The 20,151-nt window shown below is 27.9% G+C and overlaps 1 protein-coding gene across 1 annotated transcript; it reads left to right on the top strand.

Annotated features, from left to right (window-relative positions):
* Positions 1-17,360: 17,360 nt before the first annotated feature.
* Positions 17,361-17,900, top strand: LOC147801873 (uncharacterized). The gene has a single exon (XM_087154520.1). It carries the CDS (start codon positions 17,361-17,363, stop codon positions 17,898-17,900), a length of 540 nt encoding a protein of 179 aa, XP_087010646.1.
* Positions 17,901-20,151: the final 2,251 nt, after the last annotated feature.

The following is a 20,151-nucleotide window of genomic DNA, read 5'->3' as shown; positions in this document are numbered from 1 at the left end:
GGGGAAATGGGATTTTTCAGGGTGTTAGAAGGAAAAAAGGTTTGTAACCCCTTAAGCTTTGCTTAAAACTAAATTCAGTGTTGAAATAAAGCGATGCATATTGCACCAAAAATGAAATTATTTTACTGAATGTTTCGTCTGAGATTAGAACTTGATTTCCAAAACTTGATAACTATGTAGAAAATCCTATTCCTTACTGGTTTGAAATTTACATGTTTTTTTCAAAGTAAGTATGTGACGGAGACATTTAACGTCTTATGAAAAAAATCATTGTAAGCATGAATGAAACGGTTGCATTCAGATAAAAGTGGTTTAAAATTATGTTCCGTATCAGCAACTAACTCATTGTGGCAGGAAAATAACTTAAAATTATTATTTTCAGTGGTGCTTCATTATTATTAATACATTGAAATTAGAAAAAAAAATATTAAGTAAACTCTAAGCACCGAATTTTCTATCGAAAAACCCCTGTGGCAGAATTGCGGAGACATTGTCGCAGAACGTTCGAGATTTTGCAGAAAGTTTTTTCATTCGGGAATTGAAACAATTTTGGTTTTCTTTTCTGCATAGTTTTGCAAAAAATGTTTTTTTTCGTGCAGAATTTTTTTTCAAAGCGCATCAGTGAGGAAAGAAATAATCGTGATTTTTCTATTTGTCATTTGAGATTTTAAAAGAAATCGGTAATGACAAATTACAGCTCAAATTTCAAACTAATAATATAAAATTAAAAAATTTAGAATTCGCAAAAGTTTAAAAGATATTTCGCTCTAGAAATAAAGTTCTTTCTTTCATTTTTTCTTTAAAGAACACTATGTCTTACATACACTTATTTGAGTATCTCTTTTATAATGAGTCCGAATCACGTGATTTCGTCGTCGATCTTTATTTACTGCACACATTTTACCATTTTTAATTTATATACGAATTTTAATTTATTATCGTTTAATTTATTTACGAATTTCAATTTGTGTGATTTGCAAAATTCGAAGAGTAAATAATTAATGCATTTTTCCCCCTACAAAATGCGAAAACATCGCTTATAATATAAAAATTAAAAAAAAATACTACTTTCAAAATTAAAAATTTTTATACATTTTTATTCTATACTTTCTTCTGTAAACACAGTCTCTGTTACTTTAAATTAGTAATTGTTACAATTAAAAGTATCTTAAAGCAAAATATTAGTGGTTAGGAAGTTAGTTGCAGAAAGCCCGAAAGAATTCTGCCACAGGGCTGAAAACTAGTCTTAGATGAACGAATGGCCTTTTGAAATTTTAAGGAATTAAGTTTTGTAAAAATTATTTTTAACAATCTTTCTTTAAAACTTTATCAATGATAAGCTGCGTTCTTAAATAAGAACTTGTGTTTAACATATACTTATCAAGTACATCGATAATTATAAGTTCCATCTCCTTTGTATTTCCTATAATTTTCAATTTAAATACTTTTTGGCAATTCTTCTAAGTGTCTTAATGTTATGGAATTTTCGACTAATTTTTAAATAAATCTAAGTTTTCAGCTCAGATTTAGTAACTTTCTAGCCAATTTCACGACATTTAACGTAAAAAATATTTGGAAATTAATACTTTTTTTTTATCGTGCCTGGAGTATGATGAATCTAATTCATTACGCATCGCTTTATGTATACAATTATACTCAATCATAAAAACAAAATTTTTTATTGCATTTTGAGAGATGGTTTTCTAATAGTGAAATATTCGAATGAATAAATTGAAATTAAATAAAGACATGCCGCATTGGTGCTTAAACATTCGCAATTGATTCTTATATTTTAAGTTTAACATTTATCTTGTAATTTCCATTGCCTTGATCTTTAACTGAACATTTAATAATGTTAAAAGGAGTTTTAAATGTCTACGTACTTCTATGTAGGGTTATAAAAATATTAAACTAGTCAAAAAATATCGGGGATATGTTTTGTAGTTTATGATGCTAAAACGGGTAAGGGAGGGAAGAAGAGCTAAGAAGAAAGGGGTTACGAATCACGTGTTATAAACCCTGTGGAGCTTACTGTGAAACAAACACGAAGAGAGAGAGAGTAATTCTTTAACCCTTAACGAGTAACCACATACATGAGTCCTCATACATGATGGATAAGATCATTTTATCACATTTATTGTAGCCATAACTAATTTAATTGTTATTAATTATATAACTATAATTAATTTCATAATTAATAATTATAAATATTCTTGGTGGATAGTGGGAATTAAATTTTATGCACTTCTAAACCGTTAAGGGTTAAGCTCTGAAAGAAAAAGAAAACTTCTATAATGTTCGCATATATCCTGATTTATATAACTATTTTACTGAAAATCTTGATTCACTTGATTACAAATGGTAATCCCGTGCAAAATTTTTTCCGAGACTGTTGTCAAAATTTCACAATAAGCTCCTACAATGGCATCACTCAACTCGTGGAACGATTCTACCACATCTCAAAATCGTATTTTCCTTTAAGTTTTAAATGATCAAATGAAGGTATTGAGGTTAGAAATTTGTTCAAAGGTTAAGCCCACTTTTACCATTAAACAGTCAAAATCTTTTTGTGGTGCAAAAGTTGCGCACATGATGAGATTGTGGTGCCACTGGGACTGCGATGCTTTATTTTTTTCTAGTTTTGTCGAAACAAGCTCTGTTCTGATGTCAGTGCCAAAGTTAAAATTTTTGATGGTATGGTTTTCCATTGATGGAACAGCATAAGGTTATCATCAATAATTCCATCATGAACCATTATATTTTTGATAGTATCTAACTTAAGTAACCATCACCCCAGTGTGGAAATTCGGACTGATTTATAACGGTCCTACATATGATTAGCTACTTGTTTTAATAGTTTGTTCATGTTAAACCATCAGAAAATTTCCTTCATGATTTCCTAGAAATCAAATGTTAGAACGATCATGAACAACCAGAATTCTAATGTAGGAATTTGGAATGATTCGTGATGGGCGAATGGAAAATAAAAATGAAATGTTTTGATGGTGCATTTCTGAGAACCAACAAAAGTTCTCATTAAATTGTAATGGAAATGTATAGTTGGATCCATCACGGACCCTATTGGTCCATGGGAATCAAACTTCTCTTGATGGTTAACCATCATAGTATAAGAGTAGGATTTTTATCATGGTATGATGGATGTTTGCTGGCATATCAAGAACCATGAGCGCATGATGGAAAATATTGGATGGTGACCATCGAATGATGTTGAATCATCAAGAATTTTGACTTGGGTGGAAATGGAGGGAAAAAGTAATTAGTAGTCTCTGTAGTTTTGCATCGTGAGTCTAAAGTTATTAAAACAGAGGTGCCAACAATTACGATTTGTTCGTTATTATTACGTTTTTATTGTAATTTAAATTTCGGATTTGGAGAATTTCCTTTTATTATAAATTTACTTAACCCTTAACTACCTTTAGCTATGAAATTTTATTGTTTGCAAATAATATAATTATTTTTTACTCCTCAAGCAATTCTGAGAGAACTAAATAAAGGAAAGCATTCTGGTAAAAGCAAGAAATTTAGAAAAAAAAAGGAAATAAATCTCTTATTTGTACCTTATTTGTTTTTAAAAAAAAAGCATGAAATCTTTAACTCAAATCTGAAATGCAATGAGAAAAAAATGTTTAGCCCGTCAAATGCAAAATGGTAAAAATGCAATAAAGGCTAGTTCTCGTTTAACCAAAAGCTTGAAAATTGATTACAATTGATAATTTTAAATTGATCGTCTAATAATAGGGTGAGTTGCGTTTTTAAAAAAATGCTTAAAAGTGCTTCTGTTTGATTTACGGTTTTTGAAAGCCCTTAAAGGTGCTTTTTTAATTGGAGGTTTGTAAGTGTTTAATTTTCATTATTTTAAAATAAGAGTTTTTCTTTACTGTGCAGATCGTCATCATAAATTACAAAAATGGCATGATTTTCACAATTTTCATCTGCAATATTTATCAGAAACTAGTTATTTTACTACGATTACGTGAAGTCTTTGAAAATATTTTTGCATTTTGTTGATTTTATATATATAAATGAAGAACTTATATAGATAAATAAACTTATAAATGAAAAACTTATGTATATAAATAAAGAACAATAGGAAGAAATAATTTTTATTACTGCACGCATCCTGATTGTGAATTTTGTTTTGAAAAGTGATTAAAAATATAGTTTGAGTGCTTAAAAAGTGGTTAGTTTTTGTGGAAGAATCTGGCTACGCATGCTGAATAATGAAGTATAAAATAGTAGGAATGCAGTATGATGTATTTTTTTATTTAGTCTCTTAAAAATTTGTTACTATTTTGTTTAATAGTAAACGCATGCATGATTTTATAAGTAATACATGCGTATATAAAACTTGAGTTGTATTTACACTTTAAAATAGCATAAAAAACTAATTTGATTCTGTTTTACAGCAACTTTATATATTTTTGTGTTCTAAAGCTAGTTCGGAAAGTTGGCACCTCTGTTAAAGCTCTAAAAAATTAAACTTTTGAGTCAAATTTAGATTAGAATATTAAAGAAGATATCTCAGAGGTCGGATTAAATGTTTCAATTTTAAATCAAGAATTAACAATAGATGTTTTATGCAGTTGTTATAGTTTTGGTGATACCCATTTGGTGTGAAAAGGTTTAACCAAAAGTTTTTCTTAATGAGTAAATTGCTCTAAAATGGATGTTTGTTTAAAATAAAAATGAGAGTTGAGACATTTCCCAAGAAGAGGTGCGTGTTATTTTTCATTTACAAATTCCTTACATTTTTCCCTTTGGGAACATTTTTCCCTACGAATAAGATTGAAAGCTCCCTTGCTAGTTCAATAAAATTTTGGTTGTAACTTTGGTTGTTTAAAATGAAAATGTTGAGTCATTTCCCATGAAGAGGTGTGTGTTATTTTTCATTTACAAATTCCTTACATTTTCCCCTATGAATAAGATTGAAAGCTCCCTTGCTAGTTCAATAAAATTTTGGTTGTAACGCTATTTGATTTTGGTTGTAACGCTCTTGGGTACGTAATGCCATTACGAGTTTATCGCTGTGTTATAGCTTTTGGCTCTTTTGCTTCAAAGGTCTGCATTAAAATTGATACTAAGTAACATTTTACTACAACTTCATGATAAGCAGCAGCATGAAAAATATTTATCTGCAGAGCCCGTGGTTTGATATATTTTTGTCCGTAAAGCAAAATAAATAAATTTGTACACTAAATGTGATACAGATTGATTCTATTATTTGTTAATTTTAGCTTCAAAAGAGATAGTGTTTTAACTCCCATATAATTTATCTTTTGGTATTTTTTAAATGCTACATACTTAACTCACATGTTAGATGTTTAATATTGAAATTGAAATATTTCGCTGGAAAATTTTATAACACTTAAAAAATATTTTAGATTTTTTTTTAGTATCGTTATTTACAAAACAGATAAAGAAATTCGTAGTAGTATCTGTTATCAAAGTAAAACCTAGCTCTAACCTCTTTATATGTTTAAGACACGTATAATTGCTTATGATTAATAGAACATTCGAATGATTTTTTTAAAACATAAATTTCTTCCTTTTTTTTCCTTCCAAAATACTAGAAAACTGAAATTTATTTACAAAGCTGCACACATACAGTTTATTAAGAGTGTTTTAGAATGGTTAGATTTCAGAAAAAAAAACTCTCGATCAAAAAAAAAAAAAATTTTTAAACTTCTGTTTAACCTGTTTATGACCTGTTATGATTTGGTATGCCGAAATATTTCATTATACACGAACTACTGCTGCAAATTACTTGAGGTGTAATGATTTTTGAATTTTTTATATAATTATAATGAGTTAAACAAAAGTTTATTCCCCGGTTAACTAAACTGTCGATTCAGCGCTAGAATACTTCTATTATCCAAGCTAGATAACTTGCATTAATATCAGTTATGCAGGTTTACATGCAACTAAACTTATGTTGTTCATTTGACAATTATTAGCTACCCTACTGATGAATTCTATTCCATTTTAAGTATATTGCGTGTCAGTTTAAAAGTTATTGTAGCGAATAAATTTTGTCAGAAAGTTATCAACTAAAAACATTTTATTTCATCCCCGATCCCTGAGGGATACGGGCCTGGTACGTTTTCTGGAAAAATATTACTAAAATCTTTTTTCCATTATGCATTAAATATAAATGAAATTAAAATAAAATAAAACTAAAGCAAGTTTCAAATAAAACAAAATTAAAATAAAAGGAAATGAAATTTTCCTCACTTTGAAGAAGAGTTCCAAAGAGTAATCAAATTTAGGGTGTAAGAAATAATAATCAATAATGATCTCTAATAGTAAAAAAAAAGTTCCTAGTTAAAAACGATAATGTTTTTCATTGTTTTGAACCTTTTCTTTAAACAGAAGTTACTAATTTTTAGTTTGACACTTTTTCTTAGAATTAAAATATCATGATGTACTAATAACCATTTTTTTTTGCTTTCTATAAGACGGAAATTCAATGATGAATTATGATAAACTTGTAATAATTAAAGTTCTATTTATTATAAAATTCTCCATATAATATATTTATGAAGCACATTTATGCTTGGAAATCATTTCTGTTTCTATAATATATTCTATGAGAAAATCAAATAAGAGCTGAAATCATGAGCAACCATTTGTATATGTTTTAATTTTAGTCTTTTTTTTTATTCGAAATGTTAAATTGGTTTTTAACACAAAATATATTTTTTAATATGGGATTTAATTCCTAATTATTTTTGCAGCGCATTATTTTTAGAAAATGACGCTATTAATTTTAAACTGCAAACTACTATTGGAATTCTAAAAATCGTGGAATTTTTAATTGCTTGAATTTTGGAAAGCGTTTAACTGGACGTACAAAACATTTCTTAATAAAATATTTCTCTTTCTAAATTTTTTATTTAGCTGTAAGCAAGAACATAGAATATTTTTTAAAGATTTAAATTTATCTACAAATTCTAAAATAGCTTCCCTAAGAGCTATCAAGGTGCGTATAGTTTTTAAAAAGTGCTTAAAGGTGTTTATTTTTGGTTTACGTTTTTTCAAAAACCCTTAAAGATACATTTTCAATTAGGGGATTGTAGAAAGTGTTTTTTTTCCTTCAAATTATTATTTTAAGTTACCAAAATACCATGACTTTCACTATTTTCTTTTCAATATTTATCAGAAACTAATTTTTTTATCACAATTATTTTAAGTCATTGAAAATATTTTTACATTTGGTTGATTTTATTTTATAAATGAACTTTAAACAATAGAAAGAAACTTTTTTTTATTGCTGTGCATATCCTAATTATGATTGTTTTAAGAAAAGTGTTTAAAAATATTTTTAGATTGCTTAAAAATACTTAAAGGGTGTTTATTTTTTGTTGAAAAGTTTGGCTACGTACCCTGACCATGATGAAAGCCTTGCTAATAATAACTTTCGGTGTAAAAAACGGTAGCCTTCTCTTACCACCCCTATTTTCTTATGCCAGTCATTTTTTTCTGTTTTCAACAATCACAACAAAGAATCATATTGATCCTTTAATATTGAACAAACGTCCCTTTACGTTTTAGGCTTTGGAGATATCGAAAAGTTAAAATATTAATTACTAATTCTGTTTAAGAGTGAGCACGTTTTTCTCTCTTCTTAGGGAATTTTTTTCCCTTTATTATCCCGCATATTAAATTCTTTCAATGAAAAATTAATTCCGACAAGTATGACAACATGCGTATACTTAATACACGAATCTTATAAGCTTAAGTGAATCGTTTTATTTTCAAAAATGCTCTGATTCTTTTATTATTCATTCATTTCGATACACAATCATTAGACCTTAAGAAATATTTCATTATAAAAATTCTATCAGAACTTCATAAATGGCTGAAATCAAATTCGTTATTTTCTGTTGCAAAATGTTATACAATTTAATAAGCTATGGACTGAGGACAACAGTAACTTTTCCTTTTATTTTTGTTCAAGACTTAATTTTTAAAACCGTTTGATTTTGTTGCATTGACTACTTAATAAAGTTTATGATTAACTCAGTAACTGCTTCCAGATTTCGAGCAATAAGACTACTCATTCAACTTATTCACGTGTTAACACCATTTCTTTTGAAATCTTTAACACAGTTCAGGACTCGTGGAAGGGAAAACTATTAAACCATCTTTTTGCCCTATGATACTTGATAACTATACTGTAATGAAAGTCCAGTTCGTCGCTTCTGTTAATTATGTAGATTTTTTTTATTGAAAATAGAGGTAAATAACTTTCATGTTTTCTAAAAAATAAGGAATCTTTTATTTATTTTTTTCGTTATGGTTTATACAAGTTTATACAAGATAGTTTCTACAAGAATTATTATTCATGACTGTCAATTAATCAAAAGAAATTACGAATAAGGAGGATTGCAAATGTGACAAAGGCCTTAAGTATAAAAATAGTCAATTGTTTTATCTAAATATCTTACCTCGTCGTGTTATAAGTGTTCTAATTAAAAATACACCAGTCTTTGGTTTCATTTGAACTTGAGGGCCTGTTTAAAAAAGATCAATATCAACCTTGATTTATTTCATTAATATTATATTTATATTATATTGATATTACATTTATATTTCCGTTAATTCACTTAATTCATAATCAATCATTCAGCAAAAGAGGAAATTGAAGCACTTTAAAAAAATTATTTAAAAAAAAATTCACGATGAAATTTTTTTTATTTACTGTGATTTCAAAACTTAAAGGTTCATAAGAGGAAAAGGTTCGAAAGGTAAAGAGAATCGTGGAAAATTATAATTTTTTTTGGTTAAACGAAATTAAATGAATTCAGTTATTTTAAATTCGTTATATTGTTAAAAATTAATCGATTTAAAGGTTTTTCTATAACTTATTGACAAATTATATTGGTATATCCTTTACTATAATGAAAAGTCCTCCAATAAAATGCAGCAATAGCTTCGGAAAAAGCTTATTGTTAAATTACATTGAATGAAGGTCGTAGTTTTATCATCCTGAGCGTTTTTAGTTTGGCAAACGCAGTGTTTTGAAAACACTAATGTTTTTAACTTTCGTAGAAATAGTTCTAGATTGCATTTTACCTTATGATTCCATTTAAGATATTTAAAACATAAATCATTACAATGTGTATACTTTGCATTGATTGAAATTAAAGCAATTTTCGGTAAAACTGCACTAGTTTCATGTGATAATTTAATATAGTTATAACACTAGAAAGAGCTATAACACTATATAATTAATATAGTTATAACACTAGAAAGGTAAACACTTTTCATAAAAATTTTACTATATCAAACGTTTATCAAATCTACACAGTTTCTTCAAGTAAGCATTAGTACTAAGTTTGATTTTTTTTTGTATTACTTGCGCTTTTGCAAAAAATTCTGTAATATAATTATCTGTAATATAAAATTACATTATATTGTAGCATTGACATTGGGTCAACAATATGTAAGAGTTTTTAGAGATTAAATTAACTTTTTAATCTCTAAAAACTCTTATATATTGTATTTTTAACAATATTTATCTTATAAAAAAAATCATTTACTTTGAAAAAACATCAATTTCTTATGAGGGTCAAGTTGACTCCTAATGGCGGTTTTAGGAAAGTCCAAAATCCGGCTGTTCTAGTGTAAAGCAAACGTTTTTTATTCTTTTCAAAAATCAAGTGGTAGGTAACAGGAGAAAATATTCATTTAGTGAAAAAAAAAATTTTTTTAAAAATATTTTTTGCGTTACGGCATGTAAAAAAATTAAGGCGTTAATGGGTTTTAATAGTTGTTAGACGTGCATCGGTATTCCTCTAATGCATGATAAAAACTAATTTTTTTATCAACATATGAAACTTTTCTCAAAAACGGGGAGGAAAAATGTGTTTCTTTTAAACAATTTCTTTACTCAGAAAAATTTCAGCTAATCAGGGTAGAAATTTAATTTTAAAAGTCTTTCTTTTTTTCGAAAAAAAATGTCTAGAGACCATTTCAATTCTTATGCTCATTTTTTTTGTCGTATTGGTTTCTTTTTGGAGTATTAAAAATATTTACTTGATTTTTGCTATTAAGGATAAGTTACTGATCAAATGAAGAGTTTTGTTCACAGTTTAAAAACTTAAGATGTAAAAGTATAATTATTAATTTTGTGATTCGAATCTTAGAACTTTAATATATATATATATATATATATATATATATATATTTATGCATGCTTGAATACTTTCGCAATTGCAGTTTTTTAATTGTTATTCAAATTTAAAAGAAAATTTTTGAGGTGTGTATTATATGTTATAAGGAGTGGAAGCACGTTTGCAATCTAAAATAACTAGATTTTTTTTATCCGAAAAGAAACTTATTAAATAAAATTAACTAAGTTAGTTTATTTGATTATTAAAGTGATTCTAGAGTTCATTACTGTGAAGATGAAAGCCGTGATCTTACAGCACTGAATAGCTTTGTATTTGGCCCACTTCTCAAAATTATTCTAATAGTACTTTTTTTATCTAGAAATTTTTTTATCAACATTTAACTGTATAGTTAGCATATACTAGCATAAACAATTCAATACAACTTTCGACGTATAGTTATAATCTAAAGACACACTGTATAATTATTTAACATTAATTCAGCGTATAATAAATACTTTTATTAGTTATGATTGGTTTTCAAAGCAAGAGAAAAATGCATAACTAATAACATTAAGATTCCAATTACTTAATATTGTGTTTACGATGTAATTTTTTCTCTCAATGGTCTCAGCCAATTGCAGATGGTTTACCCGTTTAGACTTAATTATGACTACGTTATATTGAGGAACATCGAGTTATGAGCAATTTTAAACTATATTTTGTGTAAATGGGATTTGGAAAACAAATTGGGAGATTATTCTAAAAAATTGCGGTGAAGATTGAAAACAAATCTTTAGTTTCAATATTTTTTTTTCTTTTCTTTTTTAAATTAAAACATTTCACGAAGAAATTGAAACGTAATTGACTTTAATAAATTTCGAGAAAAACTGGGATAAATTCGACAAATTTAAGCTTCCAAAGGAATTTGATTTTTTTCTTTTTTTGTTTTAAAAGAGCAAGAAATAGGATATTCTGTGCAACCTCATTTGATGGAGCTAACAATTATTAAAAATGTACTGTTTTAAGAAACAATTTAAGTTAGTATCTTAGGTGTGCAGTTATTGATCAAAATTACATTACTTAATTTATGCATAAAATTTTACAATTTAGATAGCTATTCCTGTTCATCACACACTAAGGTTTTTGCTAGGCATGAATTTCGTTACATAAAAAAGAAATTAATTAAATAAATCATGTTGAATAATTTTTTTTGCGCAGTGTATTTTTTTCAAATATTAGATTTGATTCCTTATCTCGGGAAATAGGGAATTGAGATGTTTCAAATAATTTATAAAGCTTACTGAACAATGAAAGAGTTTTTAAAAACGTTTTTAAATAATTTTAGAACAATGAAATTTAAAATGTCATTTCCGGAAGACTTTAATTGAGAAATTCGGCTTTTAAAAAAATAATTAACAATAACAATAATTAATAATAATAAAAAAAAATAATGATAAATAATAAAAATAAATAATAACAATAAATTATATTATATAATTTCAACTATATCCGTCTGTGCAATTGTCAATTGCAAACATTATATATTTGAAACTAAGAGAAAAAAATTTTCCTACGTCAAGGGCATCAATAATATTTAATTTCATTTTTATTTGACATGGAAAACAGTAATTACGCACAATATAAATATACCATTTATTTGCAGAAACTTAGAAATGCTGTTTAAAATACTCCATAATAAAAATGTCTCGTAAAATAATTTTTGATTTATTGTACGAGGTTTAACAAACGAAGTAAAAACATTTTCTGCCACATGGAGATTTCTTTAGCTTCGAATTCACAGCAACAGGCTGTTGGAAATCAATCGTAGCTAATCTGTTCTTTGTTGTATATAAAATCTTGTATGATCAGCCTTTTGTCAGATAACATTTTCTATTTTATAATGATATTTGAGTAGTGTGTTTTAAACTTAAAAATCATATTAGTAGTAGTTATGAGAACACGTCATAAGCAATTTAAAATAAAGAAAAATATTTTGCAAATTAACGTTTTCGTTGTGCATGTAAAAAATCTTTTAATTCAAATTAATCTTTTTAAAGATGGAGCATCTAAAATATTTGCTCTTTTTCAATGCGCACCATACCAATAATGCTAAATAGTTGCCTTAATATTAAAACGATCGCTAACGAACCTTTCCTACCACTGAATGTTCTATGATTAATAAGATGCCGAACTCTAATTAAATAAATATATTGGTGCAAAATCTTTAATGTCTGTCATATCTAACCATTTTCATTTTATGCATGAGTTTGAATATTTTTATGCATCACCTAACGATATCTTAACAATTATGTATTTTTCTTCTGAATTATTTTTTTATTTCAAATAAATATTTTTTTAAAGAATAGATTGGTTTTAAACGGTTCCGTTTCTTTTTAAAATTTCAATCTCATTATGTCTTAACAAGTTTTTAAATATGTTAAGACGTGAAAAGGAAATGTCACTTTGTAATTGAGTAGTTGGTAAGTTTTGGATATTCGATCATAATGTTTCGTTGGCTTCCCGTATGTGAGTGCTTGTTTCGTTGAGGTTTGAAAAATTTTAACGAAATTTCATTATTTTACAAAACTTTTAAATATCTTTTGACATCAACAAAGTTTTTAAACTTCTTTTTTACATTAAAAAAGCATAACTTTTTTTATGACTCGTTTTTTTTAAAATTTATTTTGATTCCGTTGCTTTTTATGAATGCTTCACCCCGAAGAATTTTTTTTAGATAAAAATAATTTGAAAATACTTAATTTTTGAAGGGTATATATTGAGCTTCAACTGTATCCGCGTTATATCCTCCTAGTTCAATAGTGACTGTTGATAAAGTGGTGAAATTTTTATTTTTATTTTGAAATGTTAAGAAATTTCTTTAAAGGTGTTGATTTGTTTCAAAAATAGTTCGGTTAAATTATTGGCGCATTAATTTACATTCGTTAAGTAACCTCAGGTAGTTTCATTATTTACGATACTGCACTTTAAATTCAAAAATGTTATGTCATTTCATTGTTAAACTCGATATTTCGTTTGCGAAATGCCGGAAATGTATATATTCTTAGTAAAAGATTTGTTTATGATACTATTTATATAAAAATTTTAGAATATTAATTTTATCGTTATGAGAATCGTTTCGAAAATCGTTATAAATATGTGTTCTCACTCAGAAATTGTTCTAATTATTTAAAACTTAAATCTTAGCTATTGTTAATTAAAATACATGAAAAAAGTTTAAAAAAGTGTCAATCAACACTCGTGCAAAGGTTTTTTAAACAAATAAATATGAATATTTTTTTAAAAATAAAGAATTTTTAAAAATGATCTAAGGGCAGTTTTTAAAAAAAAAAATATTAACTGATTTGGAAAAAAGTCAATTTTTGAGGCATTTTAGAAAAAAAAGTTTTAATGTTACTTTCACTTTTTCTTTAACGACACTTTTTGAATTGAAAAGAATTATTTAGTATTTTTTAAACAATTTTATAAAATTATAAATTTTATTAAATCAGTGCATGACTAGTTGTTCCAAAACTTGAAGAAACCGAGAATTTTTCTTTCTTTCGGAAATGTGATTTCAAAGCTACATCTCGAGACGAAAATAAGAAATCACGTTAACCCTTCTATTTATTAGATTTTTCATTAAATCATTTCATAAGAAACTTACAATTTAAAAAAAAACGTAAATCATCTAAATCTCGCGAAAAAAGAAAACGAAAAAAATTCTAAAACTATGAACTACCAGAGAAGAAATAGCGATTCCACGCTCTCTGCAATCTTATTTGTTGATGTTATATATAGTTATAAATGCACTGAAGAAGCAAATTAAATTTGTATCTAAAATTGTTGATGACAAAACGACATTTCTTAATTTGAAGCATAAAATTTAAGCATAAAGTTTCATAGCCACCCGTGTGCATCATACACAAATTAACGTCTTAGCCCTTAGTTGTTTTATAAATGCTTGAAATTCATCTTAGTATTTATGATTTTTGGGAAAAATCAAATAATCGCATTTTAGATATTTTATTTATTTGAAAGAGTGTTTAATTTACCAAAGAAGTATAGTGTTGAACCACTACAAGGAATTGTAGTGGTTTTAAACTTTAATGTTTGATATAAGGGATTTAACATTTATTTAAAAAATTAAGTTTTTAGTTTTTAAATTTTTTTTTGATGTTTTGGCGTATATAACAGACATCATAATATCGATTGAATATTTTGGAAAATGAACTTTAAGGCTTTATTAATTGAATTCAAAATTTATTTAATAACTAGGCATCAAAAACTGATTTTTCAGGACATGAATTTTGTAATGTAAAGTTTGAAATTAGATTTTTAAAAAACTCTTTATTACGTTTCAATGTATTCTGTTCTCAAATATTAGATTAGATTCCTTATATTGCGTGAAGTTCAGAATTTAGCTGTTTCAAGTATTTTTTAAAACTAACTGAAAAATTAAAGTAATTGCATTTTTATTAATATTAATGCTTGTGGGAAGGAATGATTAATTTCAAATTTTGAATAAATTAAAATTGTCTTAACGAAAAATTAGCACAATATTTGATAAATTAGGTTTTTTTTTTGAAATTATGAGCAATTAATTAATAGTTCCTTATGAGCAATTAATATTGGTCATGTTTCATATGTCATTAAATATCTTTGAATATGATCATGTTACGTATGCATGCTAAATGTCGAGTGTCGAACTAAAAATTGAAAATTCTAAGAACCTTTTCAGAAAGAAAACACGAATAAGCGCCGTAGTAAAAAGTTATTCTGACTTTTTACTATGTAAATGTTTAACAAAAAGCGAAAGCATTTTCTGCCACAAGGAGAGATTCTAATTGCCAGCAGCAGGCTGTTTAAAAACGACTTATGCTGTTCTGTTCTCAGTTGCATAAACAACCCTCTACGATTAAAGTCTTTGACGGGAAACATTCTATTATAAGATTATACATGAGTAGTAAGAGTTTTCTTTTATTCGATATGTGTTTTAAACTTAGCATATTAATTATAAGAACAGTTACAGAACAGTAATAAGCAACATAAAATAGCGAATCTTTTGTAAATTTGAGTCTTGTTTCGTAGTCCAAAAAGTATAATATACCTCTAAAACATATTACGCCTTTTTTTTATCACAATACTCATAGTAGCAAATGGTTGCCTCAATATTTAAACGATCGCTAAAAAAAAAAAAAAAAAAAAAAAAAAAAAAAAAAAACTTTCCTACCGCAAAATGTTCCCGGATTACTATGATGACGAGAACTATAATGAATATATATTAGAGTTAACTTTTATCAGTTATCTTTCATGAGTTAAACAAAATTTCCGATTACTCATGATAAGGACTGGGCATATCTAATGATATTCATTTTGTGCTCAATCATCGCCCCCTTTTTTAAGGAAAAATACTATCTTAACATAATTTTTAAAGAAAACGAAGCATCAATTTGTAGTGGGTAAATTTTGGATGTTCATAATTTTTTGTTGGCTTCTCGTTTTTGAACGAGTGTATCGATCGAAGTATAGAAAAATTTTATCAAAATTTAATCATTTTTTCAAAACTTTGAAAGTTTTGTAAACCTGCTTTTTACATTAAAAAGCAAACTTTTTTAAGAATCATTTTTTAATTTATTTTAATTCCATTTCTTTTTATAAATGCTCGCCCCGAGTAATTCTTTTTACATATCAAAAAATAAATATTTTCTAATTATTTGTTAAGGTTAAATTGGGTTTCAATAATGTCATAACGTCCTTTCATAATACTGATACTGTTGGTCATAGTAGCACTGCTAACAATGCTGACAAAACATGTCAGCTTTACTGAAATATATGTCAAAATCTATACCTAAAATTTTGTATTATAACTCATTATTGTTTAAAAACTGATGCAACGATTTATATAAAAGCATTATCTAAATAGCTATTATTGCAAGTATATTATGATTGTATTTTGTGTATTTTACGTAAAAGTTGTCATATTTAATATTTTTTTTAATAAAAAAGATACTACGGAAGAAAGATATTGGACCATTTTTAGAAAAATGAAACTTTTGCCTGAATTTCACAATTCCCCCCTCCCAAACTGGCTAAAAATATAAAGTTACTGAGTTGGGTCAATAAGCTGTCATAAGCTACTTTTACCCTTTTTTAAAGTGCTATAAACTACTATGTGATTATGACGACGAATAGACCAAAATTAAACTCTTGGTTTAAATTGAAATTTTGGAATTCCAAGAATAGTGTGAACTCAGTTCGTAAACTCGCTGAATGGCGTGAGCTCGAAATTGAGTAGCTTCTTGAACAGTGAGTTCAAACATAAGTAGAATCAACTGGAAATACTGAATCTCTGAGTACAGAAGAAGCGTAAAAATAAGACATAACAGGAAATCCAAACTTTCGTCAAAATAAACACCTAGTAAGCAACTTAGTTAAGCAATTTTTAGCGGAAAGATTTGAAAGCTTCTAAAATAACATTTACAATTTTAAATATAAGCTGCAGATTTTTAATTTGAAAATCAGAAGTATTTAAAAATTATAAGCGTGTTATATGGATTGTCATTATTTGCCAACTTACACTTATTATGCCGTATAAATTGTTAACTAATAGCCTGAATAGTTAAGTGAGAGAATGATTATGCTTACATAAAACGCAGTTTACTCAAATTCCCTAAATAAGGCTTTGAACACTTCAGAAAAATCATCTCAATACCTAGGAGTTTCATGAAAATCTGGGCTTGTGATTCTTAGCTAGTGATATCGACAAAATTGTAAAGGTTGCGACGAAACCTGATACAAATTATCTAAAATCTGATTTCTAAGAAGTTGAACTGATCGGCTTGAAAGATCAGTTCATGGAAACGTAAGGGAACATTTGTCAACAACCAGATCAAATTTATGCCTTTTAGCTCATAAAATGCAAAAAATGATCTGACAAGATCAAATTTCAAGGCTCTAATGATAGTGGCCGAACACTCTTACGAAGATTTACTAAGCGTCAAGAATTGATTCTTCGTCTGAAAAATAATTAATACTGAGGCAACTTGGTGTGAAAGGGTGACTAATGGGAAACAAGATCATATACCAATAATTTATTTTTCCTTTGTTGAATAATTAAGACTGAAACAGATACTTCATATGAGATGAGTGAAGGATTCGAAATGAAGTGAGCTAGACATGAAGATCTCGTAACGGTTAGTGATCGGACTATTATATCGTTCCTCTATGATCCATGCAAAAGTGTACAAGGAAAAGAGAAAACTAGCTAAGAGAGTTATTCGTACCAAGAAAAGAACACTGGAAAAAGAAAAGATGCAGGAAGCGGAGGACCTATCTGCGTTGGGGGACATCCGTGGAATGTATGCAAAATTAACTTCTATAAGAAGAGGGTACCAACCACGAACCACACTTTGTCATGGAAAAAATGGAATCTTGGTTGGAGAAGAAGACAACATTTTGGAAACGTGGGCAGAACGTTTCGAAAACCTTTTAAACAGAAATGAAGTAATTGGACAAACAGAAGGTGAATTAGTTATATCAGAGAATGATTGTGAACCTTTAGAGATGGAGGAAGTTAGAGAAGCAATTAAAAAGTTACGTAACGGAGAAGCACCTGGAGAGGATTTAATTTCTCCAGAACTAATAAAGTACGGCAGTGAGAAGTTATTCAAAATGGTGTATGACCTTGTAAATGAAGTTTGGGAGAATGAACAGATGCCAAACGAATGGAACAGCGCAGTGATATGCCCAATTTTGAAAAATTGAAACCTACTGGACTGCAATAACTATAGAGTAATTTCCCTGCTCAACCTGACTTACTAAGCATTAACGAATGTCATAGCTACAAGACTTATGCCATTGATAGAGAGAGAAATTGGAGACTACCAATGTTGCTTTAGGCTGAATAGATCAACCATAGACCAGATATTCAGCATACTGATATACCAGATATTCAGCATACAAATATCTTGGAAAAATTCAAGGACATGAATGTTAATGTCTATCAGCTCTATGTTGAATTCAAGCAAGCATATGATTCAATAAATAGAGAATTGACGCTACAGAGCTAACACGAGTTTAACATCCCTCATAAATCAATCGTGTTGATTAGAATGACAACTTCATCTAATAAAGAGAAAGTAAAGGTACAAAATAAAATGTCCAGGGAGTTTGATATTGTGACTGGATTGAGACAAGGTGACATTCTGTCAAGCTTGTTGTTTAATGTATGCCTTGAAAAAGTGATGCGTAACACGGTATCCAATAGAGGTACTATTTTTAATAGAACGAAACAAGTCTTTGATTTCGCCGATGATGTAATATTGATTGCAAAAAGTAAAAATGCACTTGTTGACCTTTTTAAAGACTTAACTAAAGAAGCTAGTCTTTTTGGTTTAGAAATAAATAGTGATAAAACCAAATACATGATAATGGATTGTAAGGGAACGGATATGGACACGGAACTACAAATCAATGAAATGACAAAATTTGAAAGAGTTGGGGAATTTAAGTACTTGGGTTCAGTTGTCACTGAAAAAGATGATATTATGCCAGAGATTAAGCAAAGACTAACTGCTGAAATCGCAGTTATTTTGCACTTAAGAGATTGCTAACATCAAAAGTAATAAAGAGGAAAACACAGCTTCAGGTTTATAAAACTATAATCAGACCAACCGTTATCTATGGATCAGAGACGCTCCACCCAGAAACAAGAAGAAATGCTGATTACCTGGGAAAGAAAAATTCTTAGAACTATTTTTGGACCTGTCAAAGATAGTGATCTGGGGAGAAGGCGATACAATTTTGAAATTGCAAGACTATTTAAAGAAAAAGATATAATAAATTATGTAAAAGCAAAGAGAATTCAAGGGCTAGGACACCTTGAGAGAATGGAGGAAAACAGAGGCACTAAGAAGATATTCAAGGGTCAGTGCCAGGGCCAAAGAAAAAGAGGAAGGCCGGTCAAGAGATGGTTTGACGAGGTGGAAAAATACCTCAAGACTCTAAAAGTTCGAAACTGGAAACAAAGAGCTAGAGACAGGCGACTGTGGAGGAAAATTGTTAGTGAGGCCACGGTCCAACATGGACTGTAATGCCAGGGAGTTAGTTAGTTTATGATCCATGCATCTTGAAGATCAAAAACATCTTGAAACGAAAATTCAATTCTAAGAATTCCTTCTTCCTGTGTTTAATAATATAGTTTGAAACTGATACTTCAGGTAAATGTTGTCGAAGGAATTTAAATAAAGTAAACTATTTATTTGACATGAAGATCTAGTGGTTGTTCATGTAGTTCGCAAGGTGCCATTTTGATCCGTAATTAAACAATTTAGCACAACATTGCAGCATTCTGCAATACTGTGCACAAAATATGCGACGCACTTGAGAAAACTTGCTTGATTGACTCATAAAAGCAGCTTTGACCCGACTCACATAGAACTTCAATTTTTCTTCTTTATTTACGCCAAAAAACAGTGTAGAACATCGAATAACAGAAACAATGTTATAAAATGGGGGGGGGCTTAAAAAAATTAGTAACTATATGAAGAAATATGTTTTAGTTTATTACTTCCCATGTTTTAAAAGCTTGTAATTTTCTGCTTATTTTTCTTGAAGTGTTTACTATGTGATTGTAATGAATACGTTGTGAATATTGCAGTTTTCTTATGGAGGCTTGTTCTAAGAGTGTTTTATTGTTCATTGTTAATTTACATGCATACTTCATCTGTAGTATTCTAATTTTGATGTATAATATAGTTTACTTAGCTACTGGAAAATTAACATTATTCTTTTGGTTGCAAGTAGTTTTATTTTTTAAATTGAATTATATTGATAAATATTTTAAACGTTTAGTGCTATTTTTACCTTTTTTTTAATGTTCTGTCAGTTATATCATAATATTTAATTAAATAAATGATAGCATTAATTACTTTAAATAAAAGAAAATCCATTCCACCCTATCCAAAAAAAAAAAAAAAAAAAAAAAGAAAAGATGGGGCATAAAAATTTTCATTCA

This window comes from Parasteatoda tepidariorum, chromosome 11, assembly GCF_982258835.1.
Source record: "Parasteatoda tepidariorum strain Cologne lab strain chromosome 11, Ptep-v5.0, whole genome shotgun sequence".
Classification (NCBI taxonomy): Eukaryota; Metazoa; Arthropoda; class Arachnida; order Araneae; family Theridiidae; genus Parasteatoda; species Parasteatoda tepidariorum.
The sequence above is the reverse complement of the archived record's forward strand: the minus strand, read 5'-3'. Positions and strand labels throughout refer to the sequence as shown.

Excerpts from the sequence above, each read along its gene's own strand:
- LOC147801873 (XM_087154520.1), top strand. The coding sequence starts at position 17,361 with ATGATCCATGCAAAAGTGTACAAGGAAAAGAGAAAACTAGCTAAGAGA.